At 35.9% G+C, this 23,970-nt stretch overlaps 1 protein-coding gene across 50 annotated transcripts in view; it reads right to left on the reverse strand.

Moving 5' to 3' along the window:
* Positions 1-1,530: 1,530 nt before the first annotated feature.
* The window catches only part of TRDN (triadin), a 233,660-nt gene continuing 211,220 nt past the window's right edge, over positions 1,531-23,970 (reverse strand). For 37 of the 50 annotated variants that reach the window (XM_065056785.1, XM_065056791.1, XM_065056781.1 and 34 more), the window contains 5 exons: positions 23,219-23,245; positions 22,074-22,109; positions 21,807-21,851; positions 20,878-20,925; positions 1,531-3,959 (listed from right to left, as the gene is read on the reverse strand). In XM_065056785.1, coding sequence (XP_064912857.1) covers positions 3,817-3,959; positions 20,878-20,925; positions 21,807-21,851; positions 22,074-22,109; positions 23,219-23,245 — 299 coding nt within the window. In that variant the 3' untranslated portion in view covers positions 1,531-3,816. Of the gene's footprint in view, positions 3,960-20,877; positions 20,926-21,806; positions 21,852-22,073; positions 22,110-23,218; positions 23,246-23,970 lie in introns of those variants that run through there. The other 13 variants (XM_065056797.1, XM_065056826.1, XM_065056819.1 and 10 more) reach the window with 2 other exon arrangements.

A 23,970-nucleotide genomic window follows, 5' to 3' on the forward strand; every position in this document is an offset into this window, starting at 1 on the left:
TCCAAAATCTTGAATCCTTGGAAAGAAGTGCTACTGGTGGTATGTAACTGTGGGTAGCCATCAGCTGACTGTCTTAAATCCAAAGCAGCTTAAACAACCAGGCTTCTCCCTGAGGGAGTAAGTCTTTCACTAATTTCTCACTATACTGAGTGGGTAATACAGTGGGATACTGAAGTGGAAGGAAAGCATTAAGTAAGATAAGAAAGGGAACCAGCTGCTCTCCTGAATGCCCATGTCCTGGTAGATAAAGACATCCCTCTGCAATTGTGCTTACTGCACTTCATGTATTATGTTGGATTAAAGTGAATTGTCACAGAGTTTTTCTGCAGGGAATTTGGCATCTAAACTAGACTATACTAAGTAGTAAATGGCTGTGTATAAAAAACCTAGCAGTGTAGTTCTGGAGCTGAGGCTCAATGGGATAAATCTTTGTGGTGATGTACAAGTTATGTCTGTTCTGTCTTGTGTTCTAAGTGAACACCCTAGATCACCAAAATAGCTTCTTACACAGACTTTCCAACCTCAGAAATTGTGTCAGCAACTGGAGAGATAGAAGTGAGCCATTGAGAAAAGCTTTCGTTTGCTGGACGGTTTTAAAATGGAAAAATCAGGCTCCATCTGTGACAGGGGTAGGAGTGTGAAACACTGAACGTAAACTGAAGGCTCTGGACCGAGTCCATGGACTGTACTAGCAAGAGTAGGCAGTTCTGGGGTGGGCAACTTACTCTCGGCTGAGCACTGCAAAATTGATCTCATTGGGCTTGGTCAAGTCATAATTTTCAGAGTAGCTGGAAATTCACTGTCCCTGTTGACTTCAGCAGGATTTTAGCGTCTCACAGAAAGGTGCATGTTTTTGAGAAGAAGGTATTAGAGATACTGATCGACCCGCACAGCCAAACTGCTGAGTCACAAACCTGCCACGTGGGAAGTATCACCAAAGTTCATGGGACGAAAGACTCCTGAACCCAATGCAGAGCGGTGCAATTGCAGCTGTACTGACTTCAGGCTGTAGTCTGGTTCATGCACCAGCTCACCTGATTTAGTAATTGCTGACATAGGGAAGCCATAGCTCCTATGGGAGGCAGGTGGAAAAAATCTCACCATTTTTACTCTCTCAGTTTCTTGATGGTCATTTTCTCAGTTCTCTGGACCCCAGAGCAGTCATTGGAGACTGCAGATTTGTCTGTATTGGCTGTGCAGTTGTACTTTAAATGACCACTTCGATGAACATATGTGATTTTGGTACAGATGAAGTCCTACCTTGAATGATGGCAGCAACCATTGAGCTTTGGAATGTCAGAGTGTAATCCACAAAGTCTTCAAAAAGGCTAGCCAAGATAAGCATTGCAAAAATATCATTAGGAATAAATACCATGCTGAATGATTAATTTTCCAGCCTAATTGTAAGAAATGCTGAATCTCTGTATTCACAAGATTTGTATATACTTAGCAGGTATAGAAAACTTACATACGTAAATCCTTTTCCTCCACTTTTGGATTCACAGGAAAACATATCACAGCCACTGAAACTTGGTTTGTATTGTTTATTTTCCAAAATAGATAACAATCAGCATATGATTTTGCAAAATTTAAGGCTAATTTGAGTGAAAACATGAAATCCAACTTTTTTAAAGTTTCCAGGTGAATTTAAAGAGAAAAATGCTTTCCACTTCAAGAGTGCACCTCTTTCTCCCATTCTTCAAGGCAGTGACTGAGTTTGGAAAACAATAAATGACTGATTTTATATCACTTATTCAGTGAAATTAATTGTTAATATTTCCAAAGCCTTCAGATATCTAATTAAAACATTATGGAAATGAGATCTTGAACATATTCTTGACATGTCACAATCAAACGGGAAGAAAGGATTAAGGCTGATAATGAACAAAATTTATTTTGCCAAAAGAAGCTAACCCCCCCCCCATCTTATAGTATATTTAAATTTTGTCCATATTATTTGAATTAGGTAAACTCTCAAATTAAATTAACTGATTTCAGAAAGTTATAATCTCACTTTAAGATCACTTCCACAGTAAAACCCTAGGACAATAACATCCATAATAACATATACAAAACCACAAATTGGAAAGGAAAAAAGTGACTGGAAATATAAAAAGGCCCACTGAAAGAAAATTAAAGATTGTCATTTTACCATGAAATGTTCTCTGTTGACACCTCTGTCTCCAGAGCAGATTTCACAGTGACAGTGGAGGCATTCACACTTCTATCTGCAGTGTGCTCCTATGTGGGAAGACCTGCTCCTAGGGCGGGACATGTTCCTACCTCCTTCCAGAAATCACTGTCTAGACAACTTGTTGCAATGAGAGTTTTTTGCAGCACAAGATCTGTGCAGTATGAGAGCATATTGAGAACAAGAACCCAGTTTGTATAAGGCCATGAACAGTAATCAGAGATTATCAACCTGACCCAGCAGTGCAAAAAGAAATCTTTCTCAGTTGCATTAACCCACCCAAGACTCAGTTGTCCCAAACTCATGCAAGTAAATTATTTGATTAAAGTAAGAATGGGTTGGCACGGAGAGGGGATGAAGGAAGGGGCTGATGTTATCCTTAAATATGCTAAAAATAAAAAAGCAGTATATAGTTACTAGTGTGATGAGAACCTACAAGTAGCTGGGTTGTACAAAGAGCATCATGCTACTTAACCAGCTAGCTATATAAGGTCACTGCAGTACATTTCACAGACTAAATGCAAAAAACATAGTAAGAAAATGCAAACAAATAGCAGCTTGCAAAAATGCATGATTATTTACACTGCCAATGTACAGACAATTCAGATGCCAGTTTTCAGTCTTGTGCCTTCAAATGGATCATATGCCATCCCTTCTTTTTCTCTAAGGCAACATGTTCTTTATTTCTACAGAAATGTACACTCATTGTTCATTGACACATTTTTTATTCACTGATCTGAGTTTGCATTAAACTATCATGTTTACCTATTGGAAAGCTGGGTTACTTTAGTGTTGGCTGGTATATTATCCATTTACTTGGTCTTTTCTAAAAGTCTATGTGATTTACCCACAGAAGAAAAGTAGAAGTATTAAAATTATTGAATCTGTTTCTTGGGACCTTCATGTTGGTTTTCCTCACCTTTGCCTTGTTATTTCACTTTCTCTGCTCACTTTGGGCTTTAGAAAGGAAAGACTTAGTATTTCTCAAACAGGCAAGGCAAACAGACTATGCTTTTGCTGCTTCAAGTTTAACAGAAATATTCATCATTAACATGATTTGTGGAGTCAATGTACTGATAGTATACTGAGGGGCTCAGAGCAAGTGTGAGCTTCAGACCACACTGGTCAATGAGACATAAAAATAGCACCAGTCAGAGAGCACATTTTCATGACTTAGTGAGGCTTTTTCCTGTCATCAGTCTGATTGAACATTAAGAAGAAATGATTCAGGATTGCAGGTAGTCTTGCAATCTTGCTGATATAAGAGCTACATTCAACCTTTCACTCCTGAGATAAGATTAAATGGAAAACAGACTCACTTCAATGCTGAGCAGGTAGCTAAAGAAAAACAAGAAGAGCAAAAGAGGCAGGAAAACACACACACACAATCAGGTCAACACTTTGTTAACATTGCATTTCCACAAGAAATGGGGCACTTTTATGGTTCTACCTTTGTCAAATACAGTTCATTACTGCTTGTTTTGCCTCTGCCCATGGAAACTGTTTCCAGGTACACGTGTCCAAGTGGATCACATTCTTGCAATGAGCAGTACCACTGTAACTACTGTGAACCCCGGCAGAAAAGATAAAGTGCAAAACGTGAGCAACCACAGGACTCAGTCTTTCTACTGCCCTGGTTTCCTTGTCTTTCTCTTGGAAGCCTTTGAGTGAGTCTTTTCTTCCTTGTTTGAAGGGGGATTAGTGGGAAATTGCAGTCCAAATCCATTAGGTCCATTTAGGAAGACACATTGAAAGTAGCGGACAGGAGCTAGGAAAAGAAGGAAGAGGCGGTTAATGTTTATGTCCTCCAAACTGGCGCCACAAGTCTATTCCATGTTCTTTCACACACATTTTCTTTGACAATTTCACACTCAAATCCATCATTTCTCTCAGTGTCATAGTCCTAGATCTCCCAGAATATTTTGGGATAGCTGAATAGAAGCCTCCCAAATTCACATATATATTTTCTGTTTCACAGTCACTTTCAGATACATTGAAGCGTTTCAGAAGGACTCTCACCTAACAGTGATTATGGCATGTTTTATTAGGTTTCAAATTATTATTCTGAAAAGAGGCATAGTAAGTGACAGTATCTCTTTCCCAGTCTTTCACAATCAGGGAGGCTTTCTCCCTTTTGATTTTTGAGCGTTAGTCTGCGTAGTCACACTTCTTTCCATTACATTTTGAAAGAAACACATACTTTCAAGAACACATACTTTAGCACAGATAGAATTGGCCTGATTTGTTAAAAAGGCTGAGGTTGCACTCTGAGATGAATATTGTCAAGATTTTAAAAGATAAGTATTAGTCAGTTATGTGTTTGGGAAAATTATTGGAGGAATGTTAGCATGTGAAACAAGCTAGTTTTCAGGCAATTGATTTTCTGATGCCTTTTTCTTTCCTCCACCATTTATTCCATATCAATAAAAAAAAAAAAAAAAAAGAAAAGAAAGGAAGAAAAAAAGTGGAGGAAGAAAGAAGCTGTTCAACGTGACAGTTCTAATCTGAGATGCTGAGATGGACTCCAGGGCTCAGGGCTCTCTGTGTTATAAAATGAAGTGCAGGGTTTATTAATTGCCTGGCAATGGTGGAACACAGAGTGGTGTGTCAGTAATGTCAGTACATTCAATTCAGTTATATTATCCTCTGTGGTATTCTTGACTGGCACACATAAAGGTTAAGCCTTTGTTATCTAAAAAGCACACTTGAAAATGGAGTTTGAAATCAGATCCTTTTACAAATGACTTACCACTTTTCCACTAAATCTAAGAATGGAAACAATTTTTTCCCCCAAATTTTCAGTATTTCTGATGTTCCTCTGTGAGATGAATCTGAGATTTCCACAGAAAACAGAGACAAAGCAACTCCCATGACCAGAGCTCACAGCCCCAATGTACCCAACCAAGGCTCCTCTCTGAGGCCTGACCAGCCATAGACTAGGTGTATGGTGGATGTGCCATGATGTCCTCTACCATTGGCCATTTTATGGTTGCACTTGGGCAAGACCAGAAAGTTTCTGGGGAATGTTGTATTTTCAACAAATAGACTTATTCCATCCTTGAAGTAAGGTAACTTTTGTGAGTAAAACTAAACTAACAGCAGTATATTGTTATTAAACCTACTATGATTAAAACCAATATTTTCCTACCAAAGTGCTGTGTCAGTTTTCTTAATCAGACCTTAAAAAAAAGCCCAAACACACAACCCTCTCATATTTACTTCCAGGAGGTACTGTTGATAAAGAGAAATAGGAAGAAAGCGGCCAATTAAAAACTCACCTTTCTCTGTTTAAATGGAAATTATTTCTGCCTATTGCTCTTATGAATATAAAAATGAAAATAAAAAAATCAATAACTCTCTCTTCTTTATGAAGGAGTCAAGTAGGGCATCATGCACTTGCTAACCCAAATAAATGTAAATAAATATTTTACTTAATAAAAATGACTAAATTCCCTGTATTTTACATGCAATTAGAAGACAAAAAAATTAGCTATTTTTCTTTACATACATTCACAAGGTCCTGATACATACTGACCTATATAGCTACATACTTTAAAACATTTTAAACATGGTTATATATTGCAAGTATAGCATGCCTGACACTACAGCATTTTCCAGAGGTGTTATATGATCATCATTCTAAAATCACTGGTAGTATTGGTCAATGCAACTATTCTGTTTGACAACCTCACAGTCTATTATTAAAAGCCACTAAACTCACAGAGGGAAAGGGCAAAATTTCAGATTTTTACAACTTGGCCAACAACCACAAACTAATTATGGTGAGCTGTATTACTAAATTCAAAGAAGAGGCGCAGAACATAATAAAAAAAAAATCTAAAATTTATGTGTATTTGGAATGTGTAATGTTATAGGCCACCCTTGATTGTGTTTTTTCTGAGAGACCTGTGATGTTTGTGAAGTGAGCCCTGTTGTTTGACTGATATATACTTATGTGGAGTACATTTTGAAGTGACATTCAAATGTTTACATAGCCTGTTACTTATCATCTGTCTTCAGAAAATATCAGGAAAATATAAGATAAAGGAGAAACTCAGGAGAGATAGGAATGGCAGCAAAGACTTTTATTTTGTTTGTTTGCTTGCTATTTTGTTGCATAAGATTCTAATTCCTTAACTTAATTTGTTACCATATTTAACTACCTGTGGTGAAACTTCCAGTGCTGAAATTAACTGAATGTTGAGCTTCTTTTTTTTTTGGCAAAGCCCAAAAGAACAATATAGGTATATTAAAAAAAAAAAAAAAAAAAAAAAAGAAAAAAATTTCTTGTATTAAAATCGTTTTCTTTAAAAAGTGCCAGTATCCCAGGAGACTAAAGGGGCAATGTTGAGGGCAGAAGACATCTAACCTTTGTGTCAATGGCGATGAGATTAAGATTGGAAGCCATGGTGGAGACCGTGACTGCTCAGGTGAAAACAGTGGTCTGCCATGGCAGGAGACCAACACAAATCTGGCTAAGTGTTTGGGCTGGGTGATTCTTGCGGTTACAAAGACAGAACTATTTTGGTACATTGTATTGTATGTGAGACCTAGTAGATATTGTTATCAGAGTACAAGATTTGGGAAGCAAGGTGCTTTGCTTCCAAATGCAGGAATAGGAAGAAGGCATTTTCAGGTTCTGTATGATATTCAAGCTGTCAAATAAAGTCTTTTTGCCCCTACTCTCTTTGTAGATTGTTTTTTGCTATGTGCTATTTCAGTATTTCACTTTCATGTTGTACTTAGATTGCTTTATCATGCAAACCTGAGCTGCAAAACATGCAGGTGAAAACTTAATTCAAACAAATATCAATATCTTTGGAACTGTATCTGTATCAGAATCTGCAACAGTGTTAAGACACAAGCCATAGCCAGGAGAACAAATTGAATTTTGCCATGCAAATAAGACTACGAATGCATCCCATTCTGTCTTCGTAATTCCCACATTCAATGTGAACACAGAATGTGCCTTTTAAACTGAAGAGGGTTCTCACTTTCAATGTATTGTCTCATATCTTCAGGGCAAATGTTACCAGAAAAAGATGAAGATTAGGAGCAAAACATGTGGTTTAACACTAGATGTCTTTTGTCAGCTTAGCTGAGACAAAAACAGCCTTATATCTGGCTTTATGTTTTTGTTTAGGACATGGATTGTGAGAATGCCTATAATTACTTAAATTTCCTTATGACTATTACAGAGGAAATAAAAAAAGTCAGTGCTGGAAAAAAGTAGATTTTTTTTTTTTAAACAAAATGTTGTTACATAAAGACATCTGACAACTATTTTGTTTCTGAAAAGCTAGAGAAGGGGGTATTTGCTTTTTTGTTTTTCACTTTGTGAAAGGAAAGGGTACTTTTTTTTCTCACAAAAACAGAGAAATCTTTTAAACTATTCTTGATCTTTTAAAACTATTTCTGCCAAGGTGGAAATCCATTTGGAATGAGAATAGCCAAGATGAGTTCCAGGAAGCAGAGAAACACAATCACCCCTGGATTCATGGTTTGTGTAAAGCTGTTCAGGTCTGGTCAAAAGGAAATGCTAACTATGTTCCATAGATATCCAATAAATTATAAAAATATCCCAGTGGCCTTGTGTGTGTTCTAGATCTCAAAGTGACATGCATCTTACACAGAGGGCTGGTTTCAAGCAATGTGAGGAATACTGCAAGAACACTTTCTTGATACTTTCATTTCTTCAGAAGAAAGGAAGAAACCAGCCAAGTGAGGTCCCTTTGGATGGAAACACACCTGTGGTTTATTAGCCTTTTCCTCTAGTATTGTGACATCTGCAAACTGGCTGTGATTGCATTTTATTGCATCATCCATATAATTAATGTAGATGTTAAATAGAATCAATATTGAATCCTGGATTACCCTGTTAGTTCATGGCCTCCAACTAGACTTCCTGCCACAGATAACTACCCTCTGAGCCTGGCAGTTTAACCAGCTTTCATTCCTCCTCACTGTCTGCTCATCCAGCCCATTCTCAGCTTCTCTATAGGGGTCCTATGTGAGACAGTAGTGCCAAAAGCCCTGCTGATGTCAAGGCAGGCAATATACACTGCTCTCCCCTTGTCTACCAAGGCAGTCATTTCATCATAAAAGGTTATCAGGTTGGTCAAGCATGACTTTCTCTTTGTGAATCCATGCTGACTGTTCCTGATGATGTTCTTGTCCTTCATCTTCCTGGAAATGGTCTCCAGGATTAGCTGCTCCATCACCTTCCCAGGGATCGAGGTAAAGCTGACCAGAATATAGCTCCCTGGGTCCTCCTTCCTAGAGACAGAAGAAACATTTCCCTTCTGCCAGTCCTCAGACACCTCTCCCAGTTGCCATTATTGTTCAAAGATTGTTAATTTTGGCTTGAGGATCTAGTTTGACATTTAAAGAACTAGAATGTAAATGACATACTACTTGTTGTTCTCTCTAAGACTACTGAATGGAAAAGGTAACAGGTAAAAGAAAACTAGCTGACACATGTCCCAGTAAGGGACTAGGCACTAGAGAACAAAGACGGTGCCAAAGCCAAAAGATTGTTGGGACAGGTAAACAGTGATTTTCAATATTGATTCATTCCCATATATTCACATACGGCAAAGATACCAGCAGAATTTACTTGGCTGAGAACCAGACTCACAGAAGTCCAGTTACATCTCAGAATCAGATCTTTCAAAGCATGCACATCTATCATATCCCTTGCAGATACTATTATGGTGTCATCCCAAATACATTGATTACTCTGTGTTTCATCCCTGTCACAGGCAGTGAAGAGTTAAATCCATCTGTATATAGCACAAATCATCAATTTATGTGAATCTGTATAGAATATATTAGAACAAATGTATGAGAAAGCTTCATTCTCAGGTTTTAATATTACTTAACGGGTGGTTACAGTTTTTTGCCTTATGGTGGCTTATATTCATTAACAGTCTTTACTTACTGTCTGGGCAGAAAGATTCACACTCAGCCATTTACATTTCCAAGGCATGAGAAATCAGACACTGATAAAGTGACAATCAGATCCAAAACCTCTTCTGGCTGAGAGAAAGATTAAGAAACTGCTGAGAAAGAGACGAATTTTAAATCTGAATACATCACTAGAAGAACCTTCCATACAAAGGGAATAAAGAGGTCCCCAGCCAGATGTCCCTTCCTGTGACGAATTGGATGGGGAAAGATTTTCGTGAAAAGCCCACTCACCAGGACAAATACTATTAGTTATTTGTCCTAAGCATTAAATGAACCTTGTTGTGGAAGAAATACCATAAAATCTCAATGCTAGGTAGGCACCAACTTATTCATTTACATACCACGTATTTCTGCTTTTATAGATCCTTATTAAGCAGTCTATTTTATATATATATATATATTTTTTTTTTTTCTATGCCCAATTAGCTGAAGTAGTTAAGAAAATGGATGAATATGGGGGCTCTCCATCCTTAGAGACATAATGGATCTTAAGAGTCAAGGTGCTGGGATGCTGGAAAAGAGTTTGGCTTCCAATGCATTGATCCAGAATTTCTAAAGGATTATGTGCTCTAGCTCTGCTTAAGCAACATGTCTCCTTTGGGAATTGGCAATTCAGGGGCTAAAGAGGAAAAACAATTTTCATTTCCTCCTTTAGCTGTGGGCAGTCTAGCTATTTAAACTCCAAGGATGTCCAAGGACCTTGTAATATTTTTCATGAATTCTTCTCCTGAGTTAATATAATTCAGTATAATTTTAAAGAAGACTAGTTATACATAGCTTTCTACCATACAAGCTACCAAACTATGATTCAAATGCCTACTTAAGCTATTAATGAGAGATTTATGTAAGGAATTATGATGATCCAAAGAAACAGACAATTTTTTTTTTTAATGATAGCATTTTTTTTTTCCTTTAGTCTTATAAGGGAAAGAGGTAGACAATTCAGAATAATAAAATTTAATAATCCTAAAGAATGTGAAGGTGTTCCTGTTTATGTGTTACAACAGTTAAAGTCCTTTTTCTACAAGGCTCAGATAACTGTTTTTAAGGCAACTCATAAAATAAAATATTCATTAAAAAGCAATAGCTTTTAGCAATTGCAGTTTGGTTATTAGGGGAAAATTACTAAGAATATGTGAGGAAACAATTTTTGTTATTGGTGTTTTGAATTTTGAATCAAATGTCTTAACTTAGAGCCTTTCCTAATAGAATTAAAGAATTCAACAGAGCATAAAAATTCAGGCAATCATAGCATTAGAAACAACTAATTACTAAGCAACTATAAGTAAGACAATGTGTTAACAACTGCAGTCCTTTCTGATGGCTTCTTAGGAATGCGCATACTGTGTTTCGGGTTCGCAATCGAAATTGAACCAGACAAGAACAAAGAAAACTTGTTCCACTGACTGGAGAGCAGATTGTTTTTTTTTAATTACTAAAGGGCAGGGAAGAGAGGCAGTTATATGCCCACTTGCTCTGCTTCTTCCCTATCAAACAATTTGGGTTATTTCTATTAACGTTTCAGTAACATTGCAGTATGACAAACTGATCAGAGAAAGCATATTGGCAGATGCGGAAGGGAAATGGTGTGCAATTCTTGCTAAATATAATGAAATTTTGCCTTCAGACTTTCTAAAACAAGTAAATAAGTCTTTGTGCTTAGTGGCACAGTGTAACTGACATTTAATCAAATCCAATTTCTCTAAATAGCAAAGCTGAATGTTGAGGGCCTATGCAGGAGACCAAACGCTGTTTTCTTAAATTCACAACATGGTCCATGTTTAGATACTGGCTACTCAAGACAACACAGTTTGATTAAAAAATCAGATTTATCTTTTTTGAGAAATCCTTTTAAACTCCTTTCTTACTATCGAGCATGCTGTACAGCCACACTACTGCCATTCTCAAGAAGTACAATGTTTAATGGGAAGGAAGAGGGTGAAGAGGAGCATACTTTGTATGTCCATTACACATAAGCAAGAAATAACACTACCACTTTAAATCAATTTTATATATCTAAAAACATCCCCTTAGAATGACATTTTTCTAGCATTGTATAGACAATGCGTGGACAGTAAAGGGAAAAAAAGCAGTGGTCCCATGATGATACTTCTTTTGCATCTTATTTTGTTTCTTGAATAAGGGAATAAAATTGAGAATGATCAGAAAGTAGCTCTCAAAGCTACTTTTAAAGTGTCTGTGATATAATGCAATTGCTGATTTTTGAAAACATCATCCAAGTTTTCATATCTATTTTAGCAGAGGGTCTCTCAGACAATAAGTTATTTAATCAATTTATTTAATCAAGTTATTTAATAAATACTAAAGGTGTTTCAGTAGCAGTGTTAAATACTACAAAACATTGTTATTACAGCCATGAGTACTCAGATCATGCACATATTCTCCTTAACAACCCTTTTTCAAGCATCATGGGACTTCAAGGCCTGGAGTAGGTAAAATAGTTATACTTCAGAAGAATAAACACAATTTCTCTCAGAAATTCTGCTCAACAGTGAGCAAAAACCACCCAGAAGATTCTTCCATTCCTTATGAGTATCTGTGGTTCTAATTCAGAAATATTGCTAAATACATAAACCAGCCTTTATCAGTGTTTCAATTGGTGGGACAAAAATAGTATCAGTACAAAGTCAGAAATAAATGTCTTTAATAACATTTTCTCAGTATAAAATATGTAAATCTGTTGAATCAATAGTGCTAGAAGGTCACTCTGGCCATATTTAGTGTCATTACAGGAGAAAAATATCACCACAGTACAGAACTAGTTAAAACCAATTATGATTTGTTACCTATCAAAGCCAGAGCTCTTTTTGAAACATAACAACAAAGCTCAGTGAATGAGACCTTTCTAACAAAACCAATTTCTACAATAAAATGTGATATTAATTATTTATTTTAGCTTGATAGGTGATACCTCGCAATCATTTAAGGGAGCAAAAGATTCTGCATTTTGCTAACTGACTCTTGCACTGTCTAGTAAGAAGGCTTAATGGATATATAAGTTGTATGTTTAGAGAAATGTGTTATATTCAGTGTTATGGTCACTGCACACAAACCACGTTACTCTCACAAAAATGTGTGAATATCTCCAAAGTGTGACATTCCTCCAAAATTCATTTAAAAATTCTTTGCGTTAGACAGTAAAACCATGCAAGATACAGATACTTCCAACAAAGCATAGCAATGATCAGAGTACACAGTATTCACAATTTTGCTAGCACTGAGCTTCCAAAGGAGTCCAGTGCTGGCATTATGTGTTTTATTGCTAAAACATGGGAGCAAGCGAATGAATCATTCAAGGAATGCTATTTAAGAGGGACCAAAAAGTAATATGGGCCTGATCCAAAGTGCAGGAAAATCTCTTGGATTTTTTCACAAACTACAGTGGTAATTACATGAGACTACAGTGGCATTTGGTGGGCAGCAATACAGAACTGGATTTTATTCCTACTGCTCAATAAACGAGGACAGTGTCTTGATAGAATGCACTGGGTGCTGATCATGTACCTTAGGAATGTTGACGTGACATGTTCTCTGTTCACTCATTCCTATGGCCAGCATGTTCAATTAATATAATTACAACGTATTGCATTAAAATAATTGCTTCTAATGAACTGTGAGTCACTAAAAGATTGTCTTAAACTTTACATACCAAAACATTTATGCCACAAAAATGTATAAAATCAAATAAGAAGGTAAAAAAAATCAAGAATCTTATTATGTTAGCAAGAATGGATACCAAATGACTGGAAGTTAATGCCAGATATTTATTCAGCTGTGAAGGTATGGGATGGAGAAAAGAAGGGAGGAGGGGGGAAAAGAAAGAGTAGGGAAGGGGAGCAGGGAATAAAACAGTTAAGCAACTAATGAAAGTGAAACTAGTGTTCGAATGGTACAAGTGCTTTGTTCATTTCAGTTGCCATTGTAACTGAAAACTTTTTTAAATACAGGCTTTTTTTTTGGATGCATGTAGCATTATGTATACACATTTATCCTCCTCAGTGAGAACGTTTCTGCTGGGAGTAGCAGCACTTCATGACAAGAAAAACTCAAGTACTTGAACCATGCTACTGACAAACCCTGGTAGGCCCAAATTCATCTTATTTAACATCAGACACTAGAAACATTGCTGTCTGGTTTTAGTTCCAGATCAATGACATAATGCTAGGAGGAGATTCAGATTTTGAAGGGATGAGTAACTCATTGGAGAAGTTCCCCTGTCCTTGACCATGGCACTTGTGGTCCAGATATGCCCTTATTTAAGTGCTTATGATTAAGAGGCTCGGATCTGTGCCCGTGTGCTACTTAAAATGAAAGATACAGCTAAATTATAATGTCTTCCTCACTCTGAATTTGCACATGTCTAGGAGCAAGGAAAAACATAAAGAAACTGTAGGAGTTCAATAGGCTGGCTTCTCTAAAATATTTCACTGCATCTGCTGTCAGTTCTGGTCTCACTAATTGAGAATTACATCACATAATTATGATTTGTCCACTGGTTTTGACTATGCTGATGATAAACTAGACACATGAACTCACTCTAATATCAGGATGCCTATTTTTCAGCTCATAAATGTTTAAAACCAAAATCTATGTTGATAAAATGTAAGACAGTTGCTTTGTCCTTTAAGCAATATCCCCGTTAGAAAAGAAGGGATATGACAGAGGAATTTTTTCCTTAAGTTTAAGAGGGATTTGAAGAAATGGCCATTTATCTGAAACAAAGATAAATCATCTCTGCCTCAGAAAACTGTTGAAGAATTACATTTTGTGTAGAAGTTTGTTTTCATGAGATATGTCACAGAAATACATAATATATACTTCTCTTTTCTTACAGTGTGATTTGAGAAGAGATATCAGTCAAACTGAAGGGCAAAACCAACTTAACAGTGAGAGGCATTAAGATATTAGATATTGATATTTCATTTGTGGCACAATTATTCAGAGGCTTATACTGAGATATATATTTTTTCACTTTACTAGGCACAAGTTCAATCTATATTTATAAATGCATGGAGCCACTTAGTTTAATTTTAGCTAAATGTTTTGACCCAGTTAAGAGGAAGGGAATTAAATCATTGTCCAACAGGCATAACTAACATTACTAATTGGATTAGTTTTGCAAAGTTAGGCAAATCAGATTCTCATTACTGGATCTAAACCAGCATGCTAAATAATGTATTTTTTTCATAGCCTTTTTTTCCATAGGCTGTGACCCTCATATGTTTTTTAGTCAGACCAATTTATCCCTACATTTATATAAAAATGGGTGTTTCTCTAATAATTCATTAGGCAAATCATCTTTAGGCTTAACATGAGAGGCAAACATTTCATAAATTAATTGCAAAAAAACCCAGTTTTTATTACCTCGTTGTCAACTTTGCTCATCTTCCAACTGACTTTTTCACCAAAGATCCTTCTATATTTCTGGGATCTCTCTCTGGACTCCGAGTTTTCCCGTAGTATATTCCCTGGTAGAATTTTGCTCATTGCCTTTTGATGTAAACAACCACTCCAAGTTCAGAGGGTACATTATCAAGTATAATGGGAGAGGTCTAATAATGTCTCCAGTGACAACAGAAAATGTTCCTCCATTATGGACTGCAAAACTCTCCAGATATTAAATTTAGTGCTGTATATGTGCATGAGCCACAGAGCTAGCTGCATACATTACTAGATGTGCCTGATAGTATAAGTCCAGAATTATTTTTAAGTTTTACCCAGTAACCATTTTGAAGTAGTTTATGAAAAGAAGTTTCTGAAGCAGAAACAGATCTTTATACCAAATAGATAAACCTTGTCTATTAGCCTCTAGCACCAAGAACTCTTGTATTAATGGATCTGGAATTGTGCAAATCCAAGAGGAACAGGCAGCTGGTGTTCCAGCCATATTATTCCGTAACTCAGTAGCTCTAGTACCCTCCTGGGAAGTGGAACTTATAAAGTTGAGTCTTTCCAGTGAAGAGGGCTCTGAAAGGGTGTCAGCTAAACCCCTTAAAGAGTACATGGTGACTACATGAGTACAGAGAAAAGATCACCTTTGCCACCATTTTAAAAGCAAAGTAATTACAGCTGCATTTTCTCAGGGGCCTGATATAGCTGATGGGTTAGTTGTACTCAAAGCATGTCAAGCAGTCAGGAATTGTTAATCAAGTTTCTGGACCCAAATGAAGTTTTTGTAGGAACTGGGCACTAGGCCAACAGTTTTCCTAGTTTCAAAACCAGGGATGTAGGGGCCAAAAAATTCTGTGCTTGCGTAGGAATGTAGAAATCTTAAGCTTTACGGAACCTCTTCAGCAGACTGTTTTGGACATTAAAATCTTCTAAAATAATATTTTGGGTCTGACCTTATATTTTTAACAGTGATTTTCACTATTGGTTTACAAGGACTGTCTCTACTCATTGATCTTCAGGATTTATCTCTTCTAGATTTTAAATGAGAGTCTATTGATGAGGTCTGTAAAGTATATTCACAGTTATGGCACAGATAAGCTTTGCATAATAATGAGAAAAAATTCCCAGTGATTTGAAGACTGAGCTAGTAAAGTGCAAGTGCAATTAACACGTAGCTAATATTTAGATGGTACATAGTCACTGAACTGAATCAATCCTTCTTTTGTCACTGTGTTGATAACTGGGAAAACTTATGATTGTTTCTTGGGGAGGTGGACTTCAAACTGCATCCGAATAACTCTCATCATAATGAAAAGCTGATTGAGAATCAATCTCAGTAATTTCTAATCTTGACAACAAAGAAACTCAAGGTAAGCTAATGGAATTACCAAATATAACTAAAGATAAAAAATGAGGTAATTTTAGAGCTAGAGATAGATCCTCTCCTGTGGAAGACACAGCAGGAAGCTAAAGTGCCTCTATATTCTCCCCATGAATTCCTTTGTTTCCAAAGATAAAACTTACCCTTTGGGCATTTAAATAGAATGTCTATAATTCATAATTTAGATTACAATGCCACTATGCTGAGAAGCTATCTATAAGCTTATAATTAGCAGAAAACCTGATGTATTGCTCTAATTTGTGGTGTGTATTTACAGATGTTAAGTTCCAAAACTTATTGCAATTCATAAGAAGTTTTGCAGTGACATTGAATCAGTTTCAGACAAGATCATAAAGCTTTTGTTTTACCTTGCTACCATGATATTACTGTTTATGTACAGTATTCCTCTATGTCTTTAGTTAGACAAGCCTGCCAATATTTAATCTCCAGGTATTTCTTTAAAAGTCAGTTTCAGTATAGTGCAATGACTAACACCAAGTTGTTGGAAAACCTGCATATGCAGCCATGGTCCTCACAATTGTAACAAACATGACATTGAGACATGTATGCGTATCCACAGAATGGAGGCTGTTCCACACAGACTGTCTTTCAAGCTGCCTTAGTGTGCAGCTCATCCTGCTCTCACACTGAGAGCTTGTACTGCAGAGTGATGAGCACCCTGCAAAATCTTACTGAATGAGAATATCCTGCATATACACAAGCCCTGTAAATGAATAAGCACAGATCTTATACAAAAAATTTAGAAACTTGTCAAAGTGCCAGTTCCTTATATTATTTTCCAACCAATGGTACCCTTTCTTATATCCAGAAAATAAAAAGTTAATGCTAGTGATTTATTGCTGGATTCTTGCGAGAAAAAATGATGAATCTTTTATATCGGTTATGTCAAGGATGCTATTACTGTTTTCATTATCACTTTTAGAGACACAGTTGTTACAGTTAATGGTCCCTTCCTTGAGCTATATTTCTATTTTAAGAAAGGACATAATATCTTTTCTCCTCAACATTTTTGTTCAGCTTCTTTGATCTGGTTGCATTCAAGCGGTCATCTTCAGGAGTATGAGTTTATCCAGCTGAAGTTCCTGGAAGAAACTGCTAACAGAATACCAACACTGTCATACATCCGAGACACACAGGCTATCTGGGTGACAAGGAGAGTAGAAAATATAGTATCTGTAGTTCATCACCTGTCTATAGATGAGAGCTACCTGTCCTGCAGTGATGGAGTTCTTGCCTTCTCTTTTCAAATATTGTGAATTATTTTTAAAGTAGTTCAATGCTTCTATTTTATAGAACAGTACCAATATGTTTGTGTTTAATGAAATTGACCAAAATAGCAACATTAGAATATTGAAAAACAGAATATTTTCCTCCAAAGTCTTCAAATGCTTCAGAACCAAGGAAATAATAAAGGCAAGTGGTCTCATTTTCTTTCAAAACAATGATCCAGGGAAAAAAAATATCTTACACATTGCACTGCTAACAAGTTTATGTTCTCCCAGCATTGAGAAAACATCCTTAACAATCTGTCAAAAGATTCTTTCTTGTACCAAATGTCACATTCAATAGAAATTTCTGCTTTTGCAGGTTTGGAAATCACCTTTGAAGTGGAAAATATATTACAGTAAGACAGAAAGTACAAAACAATCAAAAAGCCTTACAATAAGAAACCAATCACCATGTGTTAATAGAGATGTGCAATGAATTAATCTACTGGAGGTGCTGGGGTTTTCCTGTGGTGATCTTTTGAATATCTTTTGCTGATAATATAATGAGATGATTCCTCTTTATGCTAGAAAACACCTGAGAAACTGTATTGCTCTTGATCACCACAGAAGCAGAGGAAAAATCTAGCTGAGAAATGATTTTGTTCATAAAGTGCAAGTATAGTATGTTCATATAAACAGTGTTGGAACTCTGCTTAAAGATAATTTTAGCTTCCCAGAGGTACAACTTCTTTGACTAGGCAGTAAATGTAGAATATCTCATGTCCACGAAAGTTTAAAACCTCAAATAATGTATGAGGGTAGACACGTGAACTACAACACATCTGTCTACACGGAAGTTAGCATGACTAGTTTGTTTCTCTTGACCTTGAGAATAATCCAGACATTTCTCTAATTTAACAAAGAAATTTGTATGGGATTAGTATCAATCTCATTATTCCTCACTTTGCGTGCTCACACAACACAGCCTCTCTTTATTTCTGCCACATTTGAACATTTGTGGGCTTAGATAACAGCACAGTAAAAACGTCAACCTTGTCAACTAACTATATGACAAATGCAACACGTGTTTCCTGTTACAAGGTAATTATGATAAACAAAACCAACTTTTGATTAATTTATATTTTCATACTCTGGTATAAGCCTTGGAACAAACTTGTATAAAAGTATACAGCTGTTCATAAAAAGGGTATGTTAGATAGTCCTCACCACAGAGTTGAATTTGTATACTCCTCAAATTTTACTCCAAGAGTCAAAAAATCTGCTTCTTTGTGCTTGCAAATACATTTGTTATAAGACAGAAGAAAAAAAAAAAGTTCCAAGAATTCAGATTATTTTTTTGGTTGGTTTCAGTCTGGGTACAAGTGTCAATTTTGACATTTAGGACAGCAGAAAAAAAGGGGAGATAATTCTAAGGAACTGCTTGCAGCTCTACAGGGGAGTGAAATTTAGTGTCATAGCACATAACACCACTGTTTATGAAACGTACAGTACTGCTTAGAATTCTGTTTATATGTGGAACATTCTAAACTTGAAGATATATACAGCTTTTAAAATTGCTTATTTTTCTTTATCTGATTGCTTTTCAACAACAGGAAAATAACAGGACTCTGATCAAAACTCTAAGAACACATGAATCTATTCAGCTTTTGAAAGCCAAAATAAGATTTACTGTTTAAATTTTTAGATTAGCTCAGAATGCATAAATCCTTTTCTACTTCCATTTATCAGCAAAAAGTATTAGTATTCAGTGCACTGTGGAAAATGCACAAGCTTCATCTGCAAACAGAGCAAGCAAAAGCTATCAAGTTCCAACTCAAATGTACATCACCTAGGATTTGGTCTCAACTGCTAAATTCTCAGTTTGAGCAAATACAAAAGGACAACATTCACAAAGAGAAATTACTTTGATGGTCTTCTGGAAACCTTTCCTCCATTGTCTGAAAACTAACTTATTATTTTTAGTGAACAAAAATAGTGTGAAAACACTTACACAATAAGTTCTGTTTGCAAAGCTGGTTATGAAGAACTGTTTGCACAGAGCTGCCTATGATCTGGGAAACACCCACTCAGGAAATTGCACAATGATAGTGCACATTTTAAATTAACTGATCCTAACAATTACTGTAAATGGAAGCCACAGTAACACAGTTTTTGAATGAGTCAACTTTGCAGGAGTGTGGTGTGCAGAAGAAAGTCCACTGTCAGGTATGTTTTAGTACATTCCTGGTTCACACTGTATTTGGAAATTTGCTCCATAAAGATAACTATTTTCTCTCCTGGCAAAATCTTTGGTTATTTATTATGATCAACATTACCTGATCTAAATGAATTTCATATTAATAAAATAGTAACAAGTTTTTGTGAGCATAGATTCTATCTTCCACATCTATGAGTCAACAACAGAATCATTAGGATGAATTAAAGGTTATATCTCACTCTAGAACTCTGTATTCCTGATTAAAAAAAAAAAAAGAAAAAAAGCTACGTCATTCTTATATGTAGATGTAGTTGCCCTTGTACAACAAAGTCTCATGAACCATGTGTGCACAGATTTTCATAAAAATACACGTTATCATGTGAATGCTTGATATTGGCATTTAATTTGCATTTTCTCTTACTTGATGTCAGATTGTTTTGTACTCATTTTATATTTATCTACCTTTTCCATTATTATAATTCAAATATTTTAAGTTTATACATATGGATAAAAAGATATTTCTAAATACACAGATACATCTAACTACCCATATATTACGCATTTTATATCAAGTATATAGGACTCTAAAGCATTTAGCTTACAGCAAAAGAGGAAAAAAATCATATACAACAGAACAATCTACATGATTAGAAGTATTTTAAGACAACAAAGTTGCACTGGAAGGATCCATATTAATATTTAGTTCATATTTTATGTGTAAACCACTTACACCTCACAGGTGAGATTAAAGACTTTGATCCTTATCTGCCATGAATCAGTGCAGTTTCCCAGAAGTCATTTGGTTTAATTTATACTAGTGAAGAATCTGGAACATATTTTTATTTTTACCATAAACTAGGAAAAACATGGAGGTAGCCAATAACACAATGCAGGGAGATTTCCTCCTAAGATGTCCTAGCTTTATTCACCTGTTTTGTGTGTGTGAGTGTGGTGAGGCGGAAGGCACACTGTGATGGGAGGCAAGATTTATTAATGTGCGAGAAAATAAATTAAACTTGCTTTTCCTTATGTGGTATTGTTATAGAACAGTTTTTATGTGAGGAGTATATATTTTAAATAATGCCCTGCCAAATTAATTACAGACCACTTGGTTTATAAAGTAAGTAATTGAATAAATGTTTAAGAGTTTAGGAAGGTGGTAAAGCAATACCATTTGAGCAAATCATTCTCCACAGGAACAGTATTTATAGATTTGATGTGTATGGCTTGCCTCACATCTTGTCTCATAGATTAGAATGACAGATGTGAAAAGATCACAAGTGTGATATCCTTTACAAAAAACAACAACATAACCAAAACAAACCAAAACACAAAACCAAAACCAAGAACAATAAAACCAAAACAAAACCAAACCCCAAACAAAGAAACAAAAAAATCCCATGACCAAAAAATAACCAAGAAGGAAAATATTGGCAAGGAAAATTAAGTTCCGTTGCAGTAAAGGAAAATCATGTACCTGATGTCAGGTTGTGATGTTGTGGAACTTCTTTTACTGGTGGCACTCCTAAAGAACAAAACATAGATGATAAATTAATCTTCAGTTTCAGGCCAAAATATTTAAATAAATTTAAATAATTTATTGGAAACAACTCACAGATTGAAATATTTTTATCACCAGATGATCTTTTTTAAGTATGACTTTCCTAGCAAATTAATTAAATATAGAAATTTTATGTCTAGTAAAACCATAAAAGCAACTGTTTTGAGACAGTAGTTTAGCAAACTTGCAGAAGTACAACTAACCGTTATCCTTTGAGGTACCAGGACTTCCATATACAATATTTATATGCAAGTCAATGTCTTTAATTAACGTGGAGAAGACATTTATGTTTTAGACCACTAACTTAACAAATTAGTGTAACTTACTACTATTATTTGTCTTTAGAGCTACAGCAGAAACCGTTTTTCTAGATATTACTGTAGGGAAACAAAGTCAGTGCTGTGTCCAACAGATTAGTCAGTATATATGTGACCATGAAGTAATATATCTTATGTGTGAAAGGTGCCTCTTGTTATCTATGCAATTACACTACAATATGAAGCTGGTGATCTAAAAAACCCCACAAGCTATGGGGATGAACTTTGCACTACCTCATTAGAGAGTGTAACAGCAGACTAACTGAGGATCACAACCCCATGTGTCTGTGGAAGTGGCACCTTGCAGAGAGGCTGGTGCTGGACCAGCCAGGGAGGGTCATCCTTGATATTCATGTGCAAAGGAGCCATCAGGCACCCAATTACTGGGAATTTATGCACAATTTCATCATTTTGGCTTACTTGCACACATTTAGGAAGACTAAAAAAGCGCCTCTTTCCAATCCCATGGAAAAAACCTAATGTTTGCATTTTCACTGCTGTTGGCAGAGATTTTTGTCCCTTTATTACCTTTGCTTTTTTCCTCTTTCAGATGTTTCTTCTCAATTGGTTTTTCTAGAAAGGAAAAAGTAACACAGTTCAAGGTTGGTAAATTGGCTGAATTCTGAATAAATCATTACAAATATTACAAATAGATCATTGCAAATAAAATTCTTTGAAAATGAATATAGATATTTCAGGGGTTGTTTCAAACAGCAATACATGCAAAATTGTAATCTCATACCATTTTTATTGGGATCTTCTACATAAATATGCACACACAGAGTAAATTCCTACCTTCTTTTTCCTTAGCTGTTTTTGTTTTTTTGGTGGCTAGAAAGATTTGCAAGGAAACAACATTAAGTGACAGGCATCAGAAATATGCGGCTCTTAACATAAATATGTTGCACAAAGCTGATCGCCTTAGTAATTTCCCTGGAATAATAACTGTGGTAATGTGTCTCATGGCACATATACAATGTATCTAATATTACAACAGTGGCTGCTACCCTTAGTAGCAGTAGCAGTTCTGGGTATTCTGAACAGTCGTTGAAAATGGAATATTGCTGGTTGCTGGGCAGTTTGGAAACTCCTGATAGAGGTTTCAGGCACTAGAATTCTGTAATTCCCTAACTATTGCCAGAATTTTCTAATTATTTGTTCTCAAAATGTATCAGAGAAGGAACCCTCTGCCTGTTGCCTGAATTTTACCCTCTTTTCAGAGCAATCTCAATCATCTGAAAGAAATAAACAAAAAAACAACAAAACCCCCAACAAAACAATGAGAAAAAAACCCCCAAGAAAACAACACTCCAGGATATCGAGCTAGGTGGACTGTTAGAACCACGAAATGTGACCACTCTGATGTCCTGCAGTAGTAGATTCTGATTTATTTAGTTTATATTTCTCTAATTGTACATTCACTCAGAACATGTGCTTTTTTTTCTTTTCAACATCCTTTTCCACAGAACACAAACACAGACATTTGGTCTGTGACTCCATTCAACAAAGCAGATTGAAATTAAGTAAGGTGTGTTGCTTCAGACGTCTGAGCCCATGTCAGTATTCCCTGTTGAATACAGCAGAAAACTGGCAGGCTGCCTTTGAATTGTTCATTTTCACTTCATATGGCCCAACTAGTTGTAATAACGTTTTTTCAGTGTCTTCTGGTGCATGTGCTATCTGATTAATGCCAGCTTGCTCAGTTCTGATCACCAGTGTCTCGCTCAACGAAACATACTGCAGATGAAGAATGGTCAAAATAATATAATCAGCTGATCAAAACAGTCTGTGGTAGAGAACTGTGTAGCTGCAATGCTGTCAGTTTACCAATGCTGGCTTACATCAGCATGGTTCATTGTTGATGAATAATACATATTAATCAACACTGGTATGTTCATTAATTCCTTCCAGAAGTCACACCATAGAAATGCAATATTTACCTGTTGTTGGGGTTTCACCTGTTGACTCTCCAGGGAGATAATCAGAAATGAAGAGGAAGGGGGGAAGAAAAAGATTATGAGGTTCAGTACTGTGATTTTTTCAAGGCAAGTAACCATTTAAATAGATCTCTTTCATCTGCATTTTTTTCTGCAGGATATTAATTTGCAAAGAAATGTGCCTTAACAATGGGCATGTATACTGAATTTCACACTTAAAGCTAAGAGTTCCACTCTTTGAAGTACTATAATCCAGCATGCAATGTTTCCTGCAAATGCAAACACTGGGCTAACCAAATCTTTCCAGCAAGCAAAGATTTTAAGAGTTCTTTTTAAAATGTGTATTCAAAGTTAGAGCTGACTATGCTATTTTCCAAAAAAATGCATTCAGTTTAATTGTTACCCCTCTTACCCACACATCCCAAACAAAGACCAACACTGACCTTGAAGAGCTGGCATTCACCCCTCTTTAACTGTTTCTCCTGCATTATCAGTTTGCCTTGCCTTTTACGAGTAAAGGCTCTCGAGAGCTGGAAAAATTTTGACTACATCTTTGCATAGCAGCTAGCATAAAAGAAGGGTATATGCCCATGCTATCATAATAACCATCATAATTAATGAAAATTAGTCAATGTGATGGTATAGAAATTCACTGGTATAATTATTCATTTTAAATAAAAGGAATGCGATTATATACTGATTTGGAATCCTAGTATTTTTTACACATTGCTGCTTCATTAGTCCCAGTTTTATTT

This window comes from Columba livia, chromosome 3 (assembly GCF_036013475.1).
Source record: "Columba livia isolate bColLiv1 breed racing homer chromosome 3, bColLiv1.pat.W.v2, whole genome shotgun sequence".
Lineage (NCBI taxonomy): Eukaryota > Metazoa > Chordata > Aves > Columbiformes > Columbidae > Columba > Columba livia.